This window comes from Phalacrocorax aristotelis, chromosome 3, assembly GCF_949628215.1.
Source record: "Phalacrocorax aristotelis chromosome 3, bGulAri2.1, whole genome shotgun sequence".
Classification (NCBI taxonomy): Eukaryota; Metazoa; Chordata; class Aves; order Suliformes; family Phalacrocoracidae; genus Phalacrocorax; species Phalacrocorax aristotelis.
The window spans coordinates 33,945,940-33,961,498 of record NC_134278.1 but is presented as its reverse complement, the minus strand read 5'-3'; the positions used below and the strand labels follow the sequence as shown (position 1 = coordinate 33,961,498).

The 15,559-nt window shown below is 37.0% G+C and overlaps 1 protein-coding gene across 3 annotated transcripts in view; it reads right to left on the bottom strand.

Moving 5' to 3' along the window:
• RIMS1 (regulating synaptic membrane exocytosis 1) overlaps positions 1-15,559 on the bottom strand; it is a 354,476-nt gene that overhangs the window by 86,839 nt on the left and 252,078 nt on the right. Inside the window, exons 24-26 of one of the 3 annotated variants that reach the window (XM_075087080.1) lie at positions 13,894-14,076; positions 12,448-12,560; positions 6,834-6,863 (exon numbers count right to left, since the gene is read on the bottom strand). In XM_075087080.1, the coding sequence (XP_074943181.1) occupies positions 6,834-6,863; positions 12,448-12,560; positions 13,894-14,076 (326 nt within the window). The remainder of the gene's footprint in view (positions 1-6,833; positions 6,864-12,447; positions 12,561-13,893; positions 14,077-15,559) is intronic. The other 2 variants (XM_075087082.1, XM_075087081.1) reach the window with 2 other exon arrangements.

The window sequence follows — 15,559 nt, the reverse complement described above, 5'->3', positions numbered from 1 at the left end:
TCTCTTCACTTATTAAACTGTTTTTATCACAGCCCATGAGATTTATCCACTTTTGCTCTTCTAGTTCTCTCCCCCATCTCACTGGGGAGGGTGGAGTGAGTCAGTGGGTGGTGGGTACTTAATTGCTGGCTTGGGTCAACCCACCATACCAAGCTACCAAGAATTAACTGCCCAGTGTGGTCTTTCATCAAACAAACAAAAGTTCCCTTAGCTATTACTCAGTTTATTACTCAACTCACTGCTAAGTCTCATCTGGCTTCCACTGGGAATGATATTCAAAGGAAGAAGACATAGTCTACAAAGATTAAGACCACCTCCTATCCCACAGGCTAGTAGGTCCATCAGCTCCTCCTGGGTCTCTTCCTCACAAGTCATTCAAGAAACATCCTTGTGCAGAATGTGCACCCTGTACTGTAAGTCGTATGGACATACATCTTAGCTAGAAGAAAGAACCTACACAATTTTGTCAGTACAATAGCTTTCTCTTTTGTGCTTTCTTGAACGCTGAAATGTTGAACTTTCTTCTGTTACTGATGAAAAAGGTATTATATTCGCATATTAACTTACAGTTATACTTTCCCAATTTGCCAAGCTGTTTATCCCTGATGGAGGTCAGTTAGTGGCAGCAGGACACTCAGAGTGTAGACACTTAGGAATTCTTATCCTAACAATGGCTTTTCTGCCACTGAATATACTGGAACTTCAATTAATTTAGCGTTGCATCTGCATTTTTTCTTTCAATCTTATTTCACTAATAAAAGTTGCAAGAGTTCTTCTGTTGAAGTTGGGATTTTTTAGGTGAAACAGGGCTTTTCTGAAAGTGTTTCTATATGTTCTTTGGTAGCACAGTGCTGGTATTAATGTCATGAACTTTTCATCCTCTCTTGGTATCTTTCCAGAACTCTTAACTTTTTGAAATGAAATATGCATTTTATATAACATAATTTTTAAAACCAGGTTGTCTTGTTAGATCTTTATTTCAAACTTTCTTTAAAAATTCCTTTTCTTATTGGAAAGGAGAGGATAAGCTCAGTAATGGCATAGCTGGATAACTAGGCAAGTTTTAATGTACAGTAATCTCTCATTTAATGAATAGCACTTAGTAGAATTAAATGTTCTCTTAAAGTATGCTTCTCTGCTGTTCCTTATTATTGATGCCCAAAGGACTTGTGATTCTATGCTTATTCATAGCCACTATTTGTTAGTAATTCTGCTTTTCTTCCGTTGTTACAGAGAGTAACAGTGAAAGGTGCTTTTTACTATGTAAAGCCAGAAAGGTGTATATGGAAAAGTGCAGTTTATATACCTAAGTGGCCTAAAGCACAACTTCGTGCTGAAACAGGATACGGGAAAAAAGCTGCAGGGGAGGGACCAGACTTTTTTCTCCATCACTTTAAGAATACCCCATCTCTTTGTTGTGCAGTAAGCGGGGCAATCACCAACCATAAGAAGTTTAACAAGAGCAAGTGCTGGATTTTGCACCTGGAGCATTGCAACCCTGAATGTACAGGATTCAAAATATGCTATATGCTGGAAGTACAACTAAACATCTGGATTTCCAGTCTTTGTAGAGGTGATCATGGTATTAGTAAAAGAACGAATTAATTAATTAATTAATTAAATTAATGGTAAATGTTTCCATCATAAGGAATCTGATTTTCTTATTTCACTGACAGCCTATGAAATACAAGCTCTCCTTCAATTCTAAAATATGCAAATCCGTAATATGTTACTTGAAGGAGACAGGGAAGAAACTAAAGAAAATAGCTACAGCTCTCTCATTTTCAGCCTGCAACCTATCCTCAGAGAAAATTATGACAGGCCAACAGTTGTTTTTCTTAAAGGAGATGGCCATTTCTAAATCATTCTACGAGCTTATCTCTTCACTAAGAATTTATATACTCCTTTTAATATGTCAGCACTAAGGTAAGGTTTATAGAGGTATTTCTGATAGCATTAACTAGCTGACAGTCTTCATCTTTATTTCTATCATCAAAGAACTACATGGACACATTTTGACCCCTATCTGCTGTTTAACTGACAGGTTAGACCCGGCTAGAATCCAGAATGTGAATCTAGCAGTGCACAAAATCTGACCTTAAAATAAATTCAGCCTGCATTGGCATCAACAAGAGACCAATCCTATGAAAAACAGTGAGAGCTACAAAAGCTGCACTAACATTAGTGACCACTGCAAAATAAAATAAAATAAAATTGAGGTTTTAAGTCCCCTATTTAAGGCTTGAAAGAGGGACTAAACCATGTATTATTTGCAAAATTTCTTAAATGGCATGATACTATAAGCACCTATCTGTTAGGCTCATAACAAAATATATGAAGCATATATGGGCTTATTTAAGGAAGGATTGTACAACATGCAGCAATACTGAACTAGCAAGGAGCAGCGAAAATGCTGTAGCTGCCTTTCTAGCTCTAGTTTTTAATTCCTGAGCTTACCTGTTTAGATATCCACTTCTTTCACATTACAACAATCATCAAAGAGACTACATTCTGTAGACTTTGGAAAGCTTTGAACCTTGACAATAAATAACATCTAAAAAGAACACACTCATACATTTGGAAAAAAAGGATTAGAATTGTTTTAGCACTGAAACTACCTCCTGTGTAGCATGTGACTATCTTGAATTCTTGACCACCACCAGATTCCAAGAAGAAGTACCTTCCACCCAAAACTGAACTGCTGTACATGCTACACGTATCTCCAGAAAAATGTCACTCTTCCTGAAGCGGAGACTTGTTGCTATCTACCAAATAACTAAGCAAGAAAGGAGAAGGGAAATTTTGGCAAGGTACATGAAAATAAGCCTTTATGCTTACAAAAAGAACAACAAATGTTTAAATGCCAGAGGTAGGGAATTTTAGGACATTAAATAAAATCTATGTAAACTGGAAGATACTCAATTTATCTAAGGAAGACTATCATTCAAAGCATATTGTCGGTAGAAAGATTTAGGGAGATGTCATCAGAATTATACATAGTCCAGGACATGGTCTTGCAGAAACAGATTAAAGAAATGATTAAAAAGAAGGCAAATATGCATTGACTGTGGGAAGATTTCTAACAGTAGAAGCCTCTCCAACTTAGCGGATACAGGTAAAACAATGCTCAGAAGCTATGAAGTACTAAGACATATGTTTAAAAGTCAGGTGGTTAAACACAGGAACAATTTTCCATCACTTGGAGTCATTAAGTGCAAATACCTTTCTAAAAGGACATTCTTACTCATACCCAAGTATGGGTTTAATGCCAAGAACAATTGGTGCCATTACCTGGTCTGTGATCAAAGCTGATAACCATATTGGTCTTTTCTAGACTACAGAAACCCTATGGATACCTTAGCACTGGCTGTACAATTGTCTGCGATGTCTGCAACAAACACAGAATTTGCTCTTGATGCAGTTTATATTTCTGTTAAAGAAGGTCAAGACAGAAGGGAGGTGTAGGCAAACAGTACAATTTGGAAATCCTCCAAGTCTTACCTGCACTATTAATCGCTGGGGTAAGCTACAGAACAAGAAATCAGCATAAAATTTCAGATGCTGTAACCCTTACCAGCAGATTTCACACACCATTTATGATGCAAACTTTAAGGGAAAAAGTCTAAAAGTCTGAAATGACATAAGGATTTGCTTACACAAGGAAGCTACTGAAAGATAACTTGATATGACAATTTATCTCATAAAAACTATTGTACAGTAATAGAGAAACTATTGTACAGTAATAGAGTTTCTGGGGCACAAACAGCAGGTTCTGGCAGGGCCACAGGGAACTGCACTAATCCCAGAAGCCAACAGAGATCTGACCTATTCTTCACTGTCAGTCTTCATTCTAAGAAGAAAAGTTGAACGCTGACAAGCAGCTACAGCTACAATGCAGTCTGGAGGTATGTACACTTAGCCTTTCTATGCTGCAAAAGCCAGGAGCTTCACCTCTCTGTGCTGCTTAGATGCCCTCTGGATAGCCATCAGTGGAGAAAAACAGTATCTGGTTTGAGGAAGTGAGAGATGGAAGCTGGAGAAGAAACTACGCAGAACTAATGTCCAGCACAAAGGCAGGGGAATAAAGCAGTGATGAGATTTGGATGGGAGAATCCTGCAGTACAGTGGGCAAGGGAAATGAGAGGGCAGGGGAACATTCACTGGACAGCTGGCTGTGCTGCACAGGGAAGAGAACTCACACTGGTGTTGGACCAAGGATGAAGCATTTCAGAAATAATACAGAGTCTCCAGGTTATTTCTGTTCAGCCTTCAGGATTAGCTTTGCAATATGCACACACAAAGTATCCCTGTGGTAGGTTTCATGCCTTAAATATCCACAGAAAACTCTACTGTGAAATTTTAAAAAGACAAAATTTTGAAATCATGAGCAGATGAATATTTTCAAATACAAGGTTAGCAACACTGACAAATCAATCCGTTGCTAAGATAAAGAACTTGTTACCACTTCTCTGCACATACGACTTCAAAACATGCTTATTGGCATCGTGCAGATAGTGAAGGAGGTGGGCTCTGAAGCCTGCTCTGCAGCCCTGGTCCCTGGCCCTGACTAGAACGTGCTGTGGCTCCTTTAAGCTTGTGTGCATGGGTTTTCTTTCCATGGGAGCTGATACTGCTCTCAGCCTCCTCCCAGATTAGAACCGAGGCATGACCAAAGCACATACTCAGACTGCCAAGCTGGGAACTGAGCTTGGATCCCCCAGTACACACAGAAGCATGGTGGCCATCTTGAGTTTAGTAACTCACTCCAGAAGAAAGACAAGCCAATATAAAAATCTGAACCAGCTGATGCAACACTCAGTTCTTCCTCAAAGAGTTTCAAGGATGATCCAAACAGAAGCTTCTCTTTAAAAGAAAACAACAATAAAACAAACTTATACTTCTTAAAAAAGTAAACCATTGGTTTTGGTATCAATTTGAGTGAGCATTTTAGTAACCTGTTGAAGACCATATTGCAACCCTTACCATTGATTAAGTGGAACAGATGTTTGATTTCTTTGATGTAGACATATCTTGTCAGTGTTGGTCATATCTGTAGTATATGCTTTCCTTCATACCGATGTCTCCTGTTACATAATATCATGTAAACCCCCCAACTCCATCTCCCATTCACCGACTGTCTATTCTTTTTATCTCTTATTCTGCACTGGGGAAAGTCACAGGTGACAGCGGGCTACTAGTGTAAGTCAGCTCAACTTAAGTTATTCATGGTCCCCCAGCACTCCACTTCTTCCCGCTCCTCTTCTTTTGCCCAACACTTTTTTCTCCTCTGGGCTGCATCTGCATTCAGCTCCCTTGAGCCAGAGGAATCTATGCGTAGAGATCCCACAACCTTCTACACACTCCCAAATCTTGGGCCAGATCCATCAAATATTGTGGAAACAAGCTCATTTACAAACCTGTTCCAGGCATGGTCTAGTTTGTCTGCATAAAGTCAATTGTTTTAAACAAAGAAACATCCACTGCAGTCCAAATCACAGGGCAAGGTTTGTGAACTTGAAAGAGGTATAAACAGCAAACTGGCATGACTGATTTCTAGTGTTCTGTTTGAGAGAAATATAAACACTGAAGAAAGCAAAAATGACAGAAATAATTTGTAAAATCAACCATTCTTAGCACTTTTTAAAGACATTTCATAGTACATTCTTAACACTGCAAAATAACCTGTAACTGCTAAAACCTAAGTTAAATACTATTTCTTTTTCACCTTTTGTTTTTTTTTTTACTTTTATCAAGAAAACATACTCCTAAATAATGGTGTGGGTGTTGCAGTTTGTAGCTAGTGGAACAGCTGCTGTATTTTTACCTAAGAAAGTATGAATGCATCTGTGGAATTCACCCTTTCAGAAAGTAAAGAATTTTCAGGAGATATTCTGATTCAACTTCAGCTCACAATTTGGCTTTGACCCAGCAAAGCTCAGACCAGAATTTCCCAAGATCTGCAGGACTCAGGACTAAAGGTCAGAAAAGGTTAATCTGTACTATTCATGTTTATGCAGCATTGTATTTTGCCTTTAACATTAAAAGGGATTAATTTTTTCATTTTCTCTCTCCGAGCTTCATTCTGATTTTGAGATAAATCCTGCTTTGAGCAAAAAGAAAAAAATAAGGGACTTCTCTGCAACGTTGCCTTGATAGGGACATGACAGACTACACGTTTCACTTCGTGAGACAGCCTTAGATACCTGTTGTTTGAGGTCACTGATTCAGTAGTATTGGGACAGACACAGAGAATTCATAGGAGGTCAAATTCGTAGGAGATGAGCATTGTATTTCTGCTCCCAGAAACCTGCCCTACAACATGGTTAACTTTCTGAGCGTCAAGGGCTTGGCACGCAAATAAAACACAGCTCATTCTTCAGAATCTCTCTGCGTATGAAGGATGGTTTCTGGCCATCATCACCTTTAACTATTCCTAAACCCAGACCTATGAAACATTCTTCACAGATGCCAAGAGCCATGGCTGTATTGCTGGAAGCAGATGTTTTGCAGAGCTCAAGAGCAGCTTAGGTAAAATCTTAGTGTTTGAGTGAACTTTAACTCAACCGAGCAGCTTGAGGCATGCAAAATTCTATGGCTACTCCTGTTAAATCCAGTATATTGAATTTCAATAGGAAAATTAGAAATCACAAAAGAAACCATTTTCAGATACTAAAGAAAGAGGGGCATCAGATAGCATACAGATATTTGCGAAACAACCCTCTCGCCTGTTAAACACTGTTAACTAAATACTATATGCTGACATGGAATATATTGAAGGAAAAGCCAGTATTAATAGTTGCCAAACATTTGTAAAAAATTACATAAATATTTACCTTTTGTGGAAGAGTTAAAAGTCTCTTGCTCTTCAATGAATTAAATGCACGGAATGATGGAAACAGAAAAAGAAATCAGCAAATTTAAAGTTAGATAAAGAAATGTGTTACATGTGACAATGGCATGTACAGTAGGCAGTACTCCAGCATATGTAAAAGTAATGTAGAAAATTAAAATGATAAACCATGACAAATAATAAAGCCTGTGACTTTCTTTAAAATCAACAGGAACAATGAAGTTACTGAGATCCAGATTGTGGAATCTTTAAGTATTCCGCTCGAGCAGTATTGCCACATCCAAATTTATGAATGACATAAATATCTTAGAATTGCTTTAAGTATCACTCTCACTCCCGAACCACGTAGAGCTCTTTTAGATTCTGAAGCCTTTTCTGCAATAATGAACGTTACAAATTTCTTTTCTATTAACTGAAATCTGTAATGCTCAATAACCACTGGACTATTGAAAATGGGTCTTTAAGGAAAACATAAAGGATTATGAGGCTTAAACTCATTTGCAAGAGTTAGCAATGCTGAGAAAAAATACTCTCCAGCGTGAGTAAAGATTCCACAAGCTGCCTCAAAATACGCAGTGCCACCTAATAATTTCAAAATAAAACCAGAAATATGAAGACAAAACAAATAACGCTAAGAGACTAAAATCTAAAATGGAAATTACTTTTTCTTTTGCCAATCAAGTTTTATACTGATGGATCTGAAGAAAGGTTTTAACTGAAAGGGTTTGATCTTTAACCATTACTCAAGCCATACTCTTACTCCAATGACATTTCAATGATCAAGTACATAAACACAGAACGGTTTTCACTAGATATTCATTTTTTTTAGGCTCTTAAGTTGGTTAAATAGAAAAAGATAGTTGCAACTCAAACGTATTATTTGACAACATGCTGATTTTCTGTACAGAATTCTGATTCTTATTTGTTAAAAAGGAAACGCTGGACATCAAAACACTTCACTCCTCTATGGTGTGACTACCATTAAAGACTTGTACATGTATTATACACATCAAGTTTATACAAGTAATCCCCATTCAGTACCAGCATAGTCTTCAATGTAGCCTTCCCTCATGAAACAGCAGCGCACACACGCACACATGCACTTCACCCTGCATACAAGCTATGTACAAAGCTTATGCAGCTTGTTATGACATGAGCTAAGATACAGAAATATCTTCTTGTGCTGACACACGCTGGTTGCACTTTTGCTTTTCTAAAAGTCACTGCATAAGGCCTATTGCTGTAAACAGGTGCCACTGGAAACACATACAACCACACTAGTTTGGTTATGCTTACAGATGCTCTTTACACGTCAATAGGCTGCTGATCCTCACAAACCTTACACTCATTATAGGACTTCTGAAACATGAAACCACGTTGTTGAGGCTATGAAAAAGAAATCATGCTGTGAAGAGCCAAACAGAAGTAGATATAGGGATAAAGACCTGCTTTGCATGAATTAGCTCTTAAAGATCGTTTCTATACTACAATCATTGCACATTTATCTTGCTGGTTCATAAATTTCAGTAGTACATAACATGTTTTTTCTTATTCATTTGCTAATTTTCCTAATATTATCCCTAATATTATCTCCTGCAGCTAAAAAGGAGTGTAGAAAAATGCTACAGATCTTCAGGCTGTATTCTTTTCCATCATCAATACAATGATTAACCATTATGCAAAAGTGTAGAGACCCACCCTTAAATCCTATTCAAGCAGGAATTCCTGTGATGTTTGGTAGTTGCAATGACAGAGGACAGACTGAATAAAGATTGCAGAAATATGCTTTACACAAAAGTATCATTTAAAAACCATACAATTGCATAATAAAGTTGTTATAGAAACAGCTGAAAAACAATTTCAATGCAGAATCCCCACCCTTCTTAATAGTTTGCACAGATCCACTCAAACATGATGCAAGTAAAAAAAACACTGATGCAAATCTCTTACAGCTCAGTACACAGGACGACATATTGAGATCACAGCATTGTCCTTACCATGGCTTAGAATTTCATTCCTTTAGTCACTGAGCCAAAACATCTTCATATATTAGATCCTTTTATAAAATTATCAGTTAAAACAAAGAAATAAAAACTGCTTCTTAAGTAGCATAAGTTAGGGTAATGACCACCAAATCATGAGTTTTTAAACACACACACAGGCACACCTACACCAGACTAACTTTCAGTATTCAAGCATCTCAGGACCTTTAGTTACCATAATATCCCAGTGCGTCTTGCACGCTAGGAAATACTGCTGACAGGGTTGCAAAGGAAAGAAATACAGGCACGTCTTCCTTCAGTATCACCAGGATTAAAATTAAAATCACATTGCCTAAAATTTCAGAAGCCTACAGTCTTAACTGTAACCACTTTAAAAAGTCTGCACGTACTGGAGTTGCTAAAAATATTATTTAGATAGAATTGTCCCAAGTGAAAATAACTATCTCCCTCCCCCACTCCAAAACCAGGCAAAGCTGCTATCCCCTTTAGAACATAATCACCAAGAAGCCATTTTTTTTTTAGCTAGTGTGCATAATTATGCTGGTTTGAGATTTTAGTCCTTAAATTGGATGTTTCCCTCTACATTTAAGACTTTTTTCTCTGTTCCCAATCAGTAGTACCAACCTCACTTCTGTAATGGAATAGGGACCACTACTTCAGTTGTCTTTGTGAGAATTACTTCTATGAGATTTTTTTTCAATAAAATTTGTCTACTAATAAGGACCTTTTAAAACTACCTTATTTTCTCACATGCTGACTTTTTATGCTTCTCAAACTGCTGACCAGAGCAGTACCTAAGACAACATCATCTGGCAGAGACAAGGAAACCACTGTTTTTTTTGTAGTTCTAAACTTGACAATGACAAAATGGAAAGTCTGAGATGAAATGTCAGTCCTAGAAAAAGCCTTATTAGCATGGATATGATCATTTACAACTAAGAGCTAAAGATTAAAAAGTAAAAATCTCATCTAAGATTAAGAGTTAAAATATCATTGTTTCTCAGTGAAAACCACTACCAGTCTCTTGCTCCTTCATTAACTTTTATGTGTTCCATAATGAAAGCTTTAAAGAGTGATAAAATTACTTTACTGGATTCTTCTATGCCTCCTGAATATGCAAACAGCAAATAAAAAAAAAAATCTACTCTTGATACACATTCAATCTTTTTACAACAATTACTGTGATTTGTAAACCAGACATAGATTAATAGATGTATATATTTAGATGTGTATTCAACCCTCCTGACAACAGAATTTGTATAGAGTGTAAAGGAGAACTTTACTATAAAAATGGTACCTTATGGTATATCACACAGGATTTCCTTGAAACACAGGATGTCAAAACTGACCACCAAGAAGTAACTTTATTTATAAATTACGAAAATGCAAAGAATTTTTAACTGCCTCCTATAATATCTATAGATTGCACTAGATTTTGACATCTTCTAAATCCATGGTGTGAATTTAAATCATTAAGGACACAAACAAAGTTAATGGAAATCTTTTACAGACCTCAGTATGCTTTGGATTCAATCTCACACTAGCGTTCCATCACTTCTAGTCACTCCATTTGACCCTGATACTCATTTGAAAAGGATTAAAGAGGTGAAACTGGTATTAAAATTTGATACTGTAAATCAGAGCAAATGCTATGGTTTTATAGCCTCACTGAATTTAATTTCTTACAGTAGTATAAAGTTTATACATACTATCATATTTATTTCAGAAGATACTGACATAACCATTTAAAATATTTTATTAAATCTATTCAATTTAGTACTTCTCCGCAAATATATTCTCAATCTTGAACAGAGTGTTAAACATGCATAAAATCAGAAAACCTCCCCTTCAAAAGGACAAGCCAGTCACTTAGGCAAAACCAAAGTGCTATATAGAGAAGGAAATCTCTTTAGCTTTCATTTTCATGTGCTGCAATACAGCCATATTGAAATAGGCGGTATGATACGTAACAACAAAGTAAACAATATGTCACATCCTACTTGTACATTTTATACGTAAGACGCAAGCATATCAACCACAAGTGCAAATCAGAGTTCAGTGAAACAGCATTATTTTACAGATTTCATGGTATCAATGGTGTCAACAACTTCCTAAATCTAGAGTAGCTTTAGCCTTCTGCTCAACTTCAATTTTTTCTTTCCTCTTCTGTGTACATCCCACTTCGACTCATTCTAATGGTAAGTTCTACATTCATTTCCCATGTCTTCAACAAAATATAAACTAGTATTTTATTGTCAACACACCAGTTATCAAGAAAGCTGAAAGATGATAGATGAACATTCAAAGGAAAGCCAGCTCAAAATTAAATTAAAAGCTGATTCATCATTATATATTGGACCAAGTTCTGAAATTGCAGAAAAAAACACAAAAGACATTTGAAATTCATTACTCATTAAATTTCCCTAAAAAGCTCCCAATTTACTAATATGCAGAAACAGAATCTGTAAATGTAGTTTGTCACTAGTTTGCAATCCGGACAGTCTTTGATTCACTACAAAATGAGAGAACTCGAATGTAAAGTTTAAAATGAATGAAACTGCCTTGTATTAGTATATTAGTCGTTCAGAATAAACACATGAATAAAACAAGAATACATTTTTATATGTGTTAATTGAAGGTGTAGTATGCCATCACAGCCCAAAGCCATAAAATTAATGTAAGCTGATTGCATGTTAATGTAAGCCATCATACAAAAAACCCTCTGTGGTAATCTATCACGATAAGGTGGTCATGGTCAGCAACATTATCTGTTAAAGAAAGCAGTCTGCCAGCAGTTCTATAAAGTACTACAATATTACATCATTAAAAGCATTTCTTTAATTTCCACATAGAAAGAAACCTTGTGGCACATGGCAGTCTCAGCTGTTGCTTGTAGTCAATGAGAAAACAGGCTTTTTAAACACAGAAGAAAACCTGGATGTGCAAATGCTATGCATTGTGCCATTTCATTTTACCATGATAGCTCATACTCTGTGTGCAGTATGTTGCTAGAAAAGGAAACATCTTCCACAACCACTAGGCCTACATTCCCTTTTTCAGAAAAGAGCAGCACTCTTTGCCTGATCAGTTTATTCTTAAGAAAGAAAGAGCTGATGACCCGTGATTTCACATTTCCCATGGTGATTATTTTCATTCTTTAATCACTGAACTATGAACTCCAAAAGAAAAACAGATTTGTTATATTATTAATCTATGTTAACAATGCACAACAATTAATATAAACCACAAAATAAGAAATGAGTAAGACTGTTAGAGTGTTGTCAAAATCTTTGCACCTGATTTCTTTAGCTGAATACAAACTAAATATGTGCCGGAAACTACCATGACTCTAATAGAATTTTTAAAGTAGACAAACATAAAAGGGTACTAGAAAATTAAGGCAATTAAACCATGTGTTATAATCTACTGGTCAAACTCTAATGGATTTCCCAGACTACAAATATGCTTTCATTCTCTTCTATTGCTCTATTAGTAGAATTATAGCATTGAACACACAGTTATGAAAGTCAACTTTAAGTAAAAAAAGGTAAGAAATCAAAGAGTTTGAGCTATCATAAGCTCATTATTTGATACCTTGCTCTATACTGCCACTTCTTACTGGAACTTGCGGTAGCTGTCTTCCCCTGCGACTGCTGAAGGATGTGTCTGCAGAAGGAGACTGTGTGGGACTTCCTTGTTGATGTATTCTGCAAATGAAACGAAGACAAAAGTCAAATAACCCAAATGAAGAGAATTTTTACATTATGAACTTTAAACACATATTAAGTTGCATATACTGAAGATGGGTTTGAAGAAGTTTGCATTTGGTGTATGCCATATGCACATACTCAGGTCTGGAAATCCAGTAAACTTACAAGGCCTCACATTTAATTTCTCTAACTACCTTCAACTAAGGAGAAATATTTTCCTTTGTTTTGTTGTTTTCTTTTTTTTTAAATAAAGTACCAGTGCACGAAAAGCAGTTTTCTAAGAACCATTTATGATTATGACTCACAATTTACGCATGTCCTCCTGCATTGCATCAAGGGCAATATGAAATGCCACCTCTGCATTTTATTAACTTTTGTATTCCCTTTGTGCTGATGCAATAATTGCACAAGGCCACAGAGAACTGGACACCAAGTATGTATTCCCATGGGATAACGTGTTGTTCCTCCCTGAACTCAAAGAAGGAAAAAGACCTTTAACCTTGGTATTGAGGGGAGGCACGTGTGTGTGTGCGTGAAGAATGTACAAGATTTCTAATATTCTTACCTAAGTAAATAGCCTAAACCCCTTTGGCAGAGTTCTAGCTAGCACTATTTCAGAGCACCTTGGCTACTTGATTTCTAATGCATAGATAGAGCATCAGAGCGTACCACATCAAACACCTTTGGAACACTGGTAAGTTTGCGTGTAAAATAAGCAGGGCCACCTCTAATAACCAGGGAAAAAGTTTAAGAAAGTAAAACAAAGATGACAAGAAGCAGACTGCTGAGAGGGAGAGCTTACTACGAAATGCCCTTGCCAGTTACAGTAACATCACACTTGCTATGGAGGACAAACACTGTTCATCCACTACACTAAGGTTGCAAGTAGATAATTTGCAGTTTTAAGTAACACATTTAAACAAGTTCAAAATACTGTTGCCTTTCACACCGCGTAGATCAACTGACTTTCTCTTAGCTGTAAGATCATAATTAGCTGTGTACAGCATGTGATTTTCTGCATAGTGTTTAAGCAAAATACTTTGATAATTTTCATATGGATACAGAACAAAACACAACAATGGTGGGATGAAACACAGCCGATTTTTTACTCTTACATTGTATAACTATTTAAGTTCAACAGCAAGAAGTACCATCTGGATGGTGAAGATAAGTGGCGTAAAGGATATGGGAGAAGTGTAAATACCATGAAGAGAGGATAATCTACAGTGCCAGAATGGGTGAACGCGCCATGTATGCTCAGGAAAGTACACCACCACACTGACACCTGGGAGGCAGAACATGAAAGCTGTGCTGTACATGTAATAGCAACCTTGTCAGAAGTGGAGAAGGTGGTGCCGACCCTCCGGGCGCTAGGTGATGTACAGAGCATAAGGGTCTGATACTAGGGAGCTCACTCGACCTTGAGCGAGCGTGATGTTTTCCCCTAATGACTGGCTGTTCAGTCGTTCGTGGGGTTGGAAGTCCCCTTCTAGAAAGACATGGTAGCAGACCCCTAAAACATCAGGGCCAAAAAGAAACTGTTCAGTTGTTAGCTCCAGGCACACCTTCCCATGCCCCCCTCCACCAAAGAACATTGCAAATCCTGGCTGCATGACTAGGGTTGACATTTCAGATCAAAGTTATTAATTCTCAGTGCAAATCCATTTTCTAAATGATGAACTGCAGAACACTCACCACTGCAGACACACATGACCCTACCTGTGGAACTGTCGAACTGCACTGCATATAGCAGACAGTTGGCCAAAAACCCTAGCTGCATCTTAGACACAGCAAACACAAGCTAACAACATGCATGACATAAGTGCTAGCACAGAGTAGGCTGTGGATACCTAGTTTTACCACAAAGCATTTCTGTTTCTAAAACGTATCTTTTATCTTTATTAAAAATATTAACTGGCTTTCAATTAGTGTCCTAAAACAGGACAATGTGTAAGCACATATATGTAATTCCCTTGGTTTCCTTAGTTTGAAACAAGGAATCTATTTAAGTATCTTTCTGCTGTAAGCCTAAAACAGAAATACAGTTCTGAAGGAACTCTAATGAAAATATAATTAAAATATGCAGTAAAATGATTAATCATGTTAATATGATAAAGCATAATTATTAGTAGCTTAATAACTGCATACACTGCAAGTATAAGATATCCTGAAACATTTCAGGTTTGGAGAGTGACAAAGTATTCTAACTGTGCCTTTTTACTCTTCCTTGGTTTCCCAACAGTGCAGCGTTCTGTAATTGTTACTATTGTATCTGCTGTTCCTTCAGAAATGTCAATGTCTTGTGACATCATTTCATTATGGGTTTTTTGGTTTGTTTGCTTTTTGTTTTTTTTTTTTAATTTCTGCAGACTTATGAAGTCTCCCTTCACACACCTAGCACAACTTTCCCAGACAAAGTAACCAACTGTCTAGTTCATGTGACTATCATACACTGAAAAGTCAGCCTAAAAAATATGAGGTAACATGCAGGTGTCTACCCAGGATAACAAACAGGTTTGGCTTCAAAGCCATTTAATCAGTAACAGTTTATGTGGAAGACCAGCCACAATACAACAGAACCAGGCCTCTGTTGCCCTTGCTCTATTCTCCCTCTTAAACCCTAACGCTTCTTTAGCTTAACTCCTGGCTTGCCCTGGTGATAACCATAACATTCACGCAGAGACCGACTCCCCTGATTCTAAGAGATGCTTACAATAACAAAGATAAGCTGAGTTCTGAAAATGCCTGTTTGTCCATGCTGACTGTAAAAGTAATCCATGCCTACTATTGCATGCAATCAGCTTTTAAGTATGTGGTTTACCAGATGTTTAAACATCATAACATTCATAAAGCAAATATGGATCCCACTCTGTACCAGAAAGTGCATGCTTGCTTTTACTATGAATGAATGCTCCAGTCTAACAAAGTCGTCATGTTCTCAGTTCTGATTTTTCTCATTTTAGAGGCTAAATATCCTGGAATTTATCTGAGAGCCC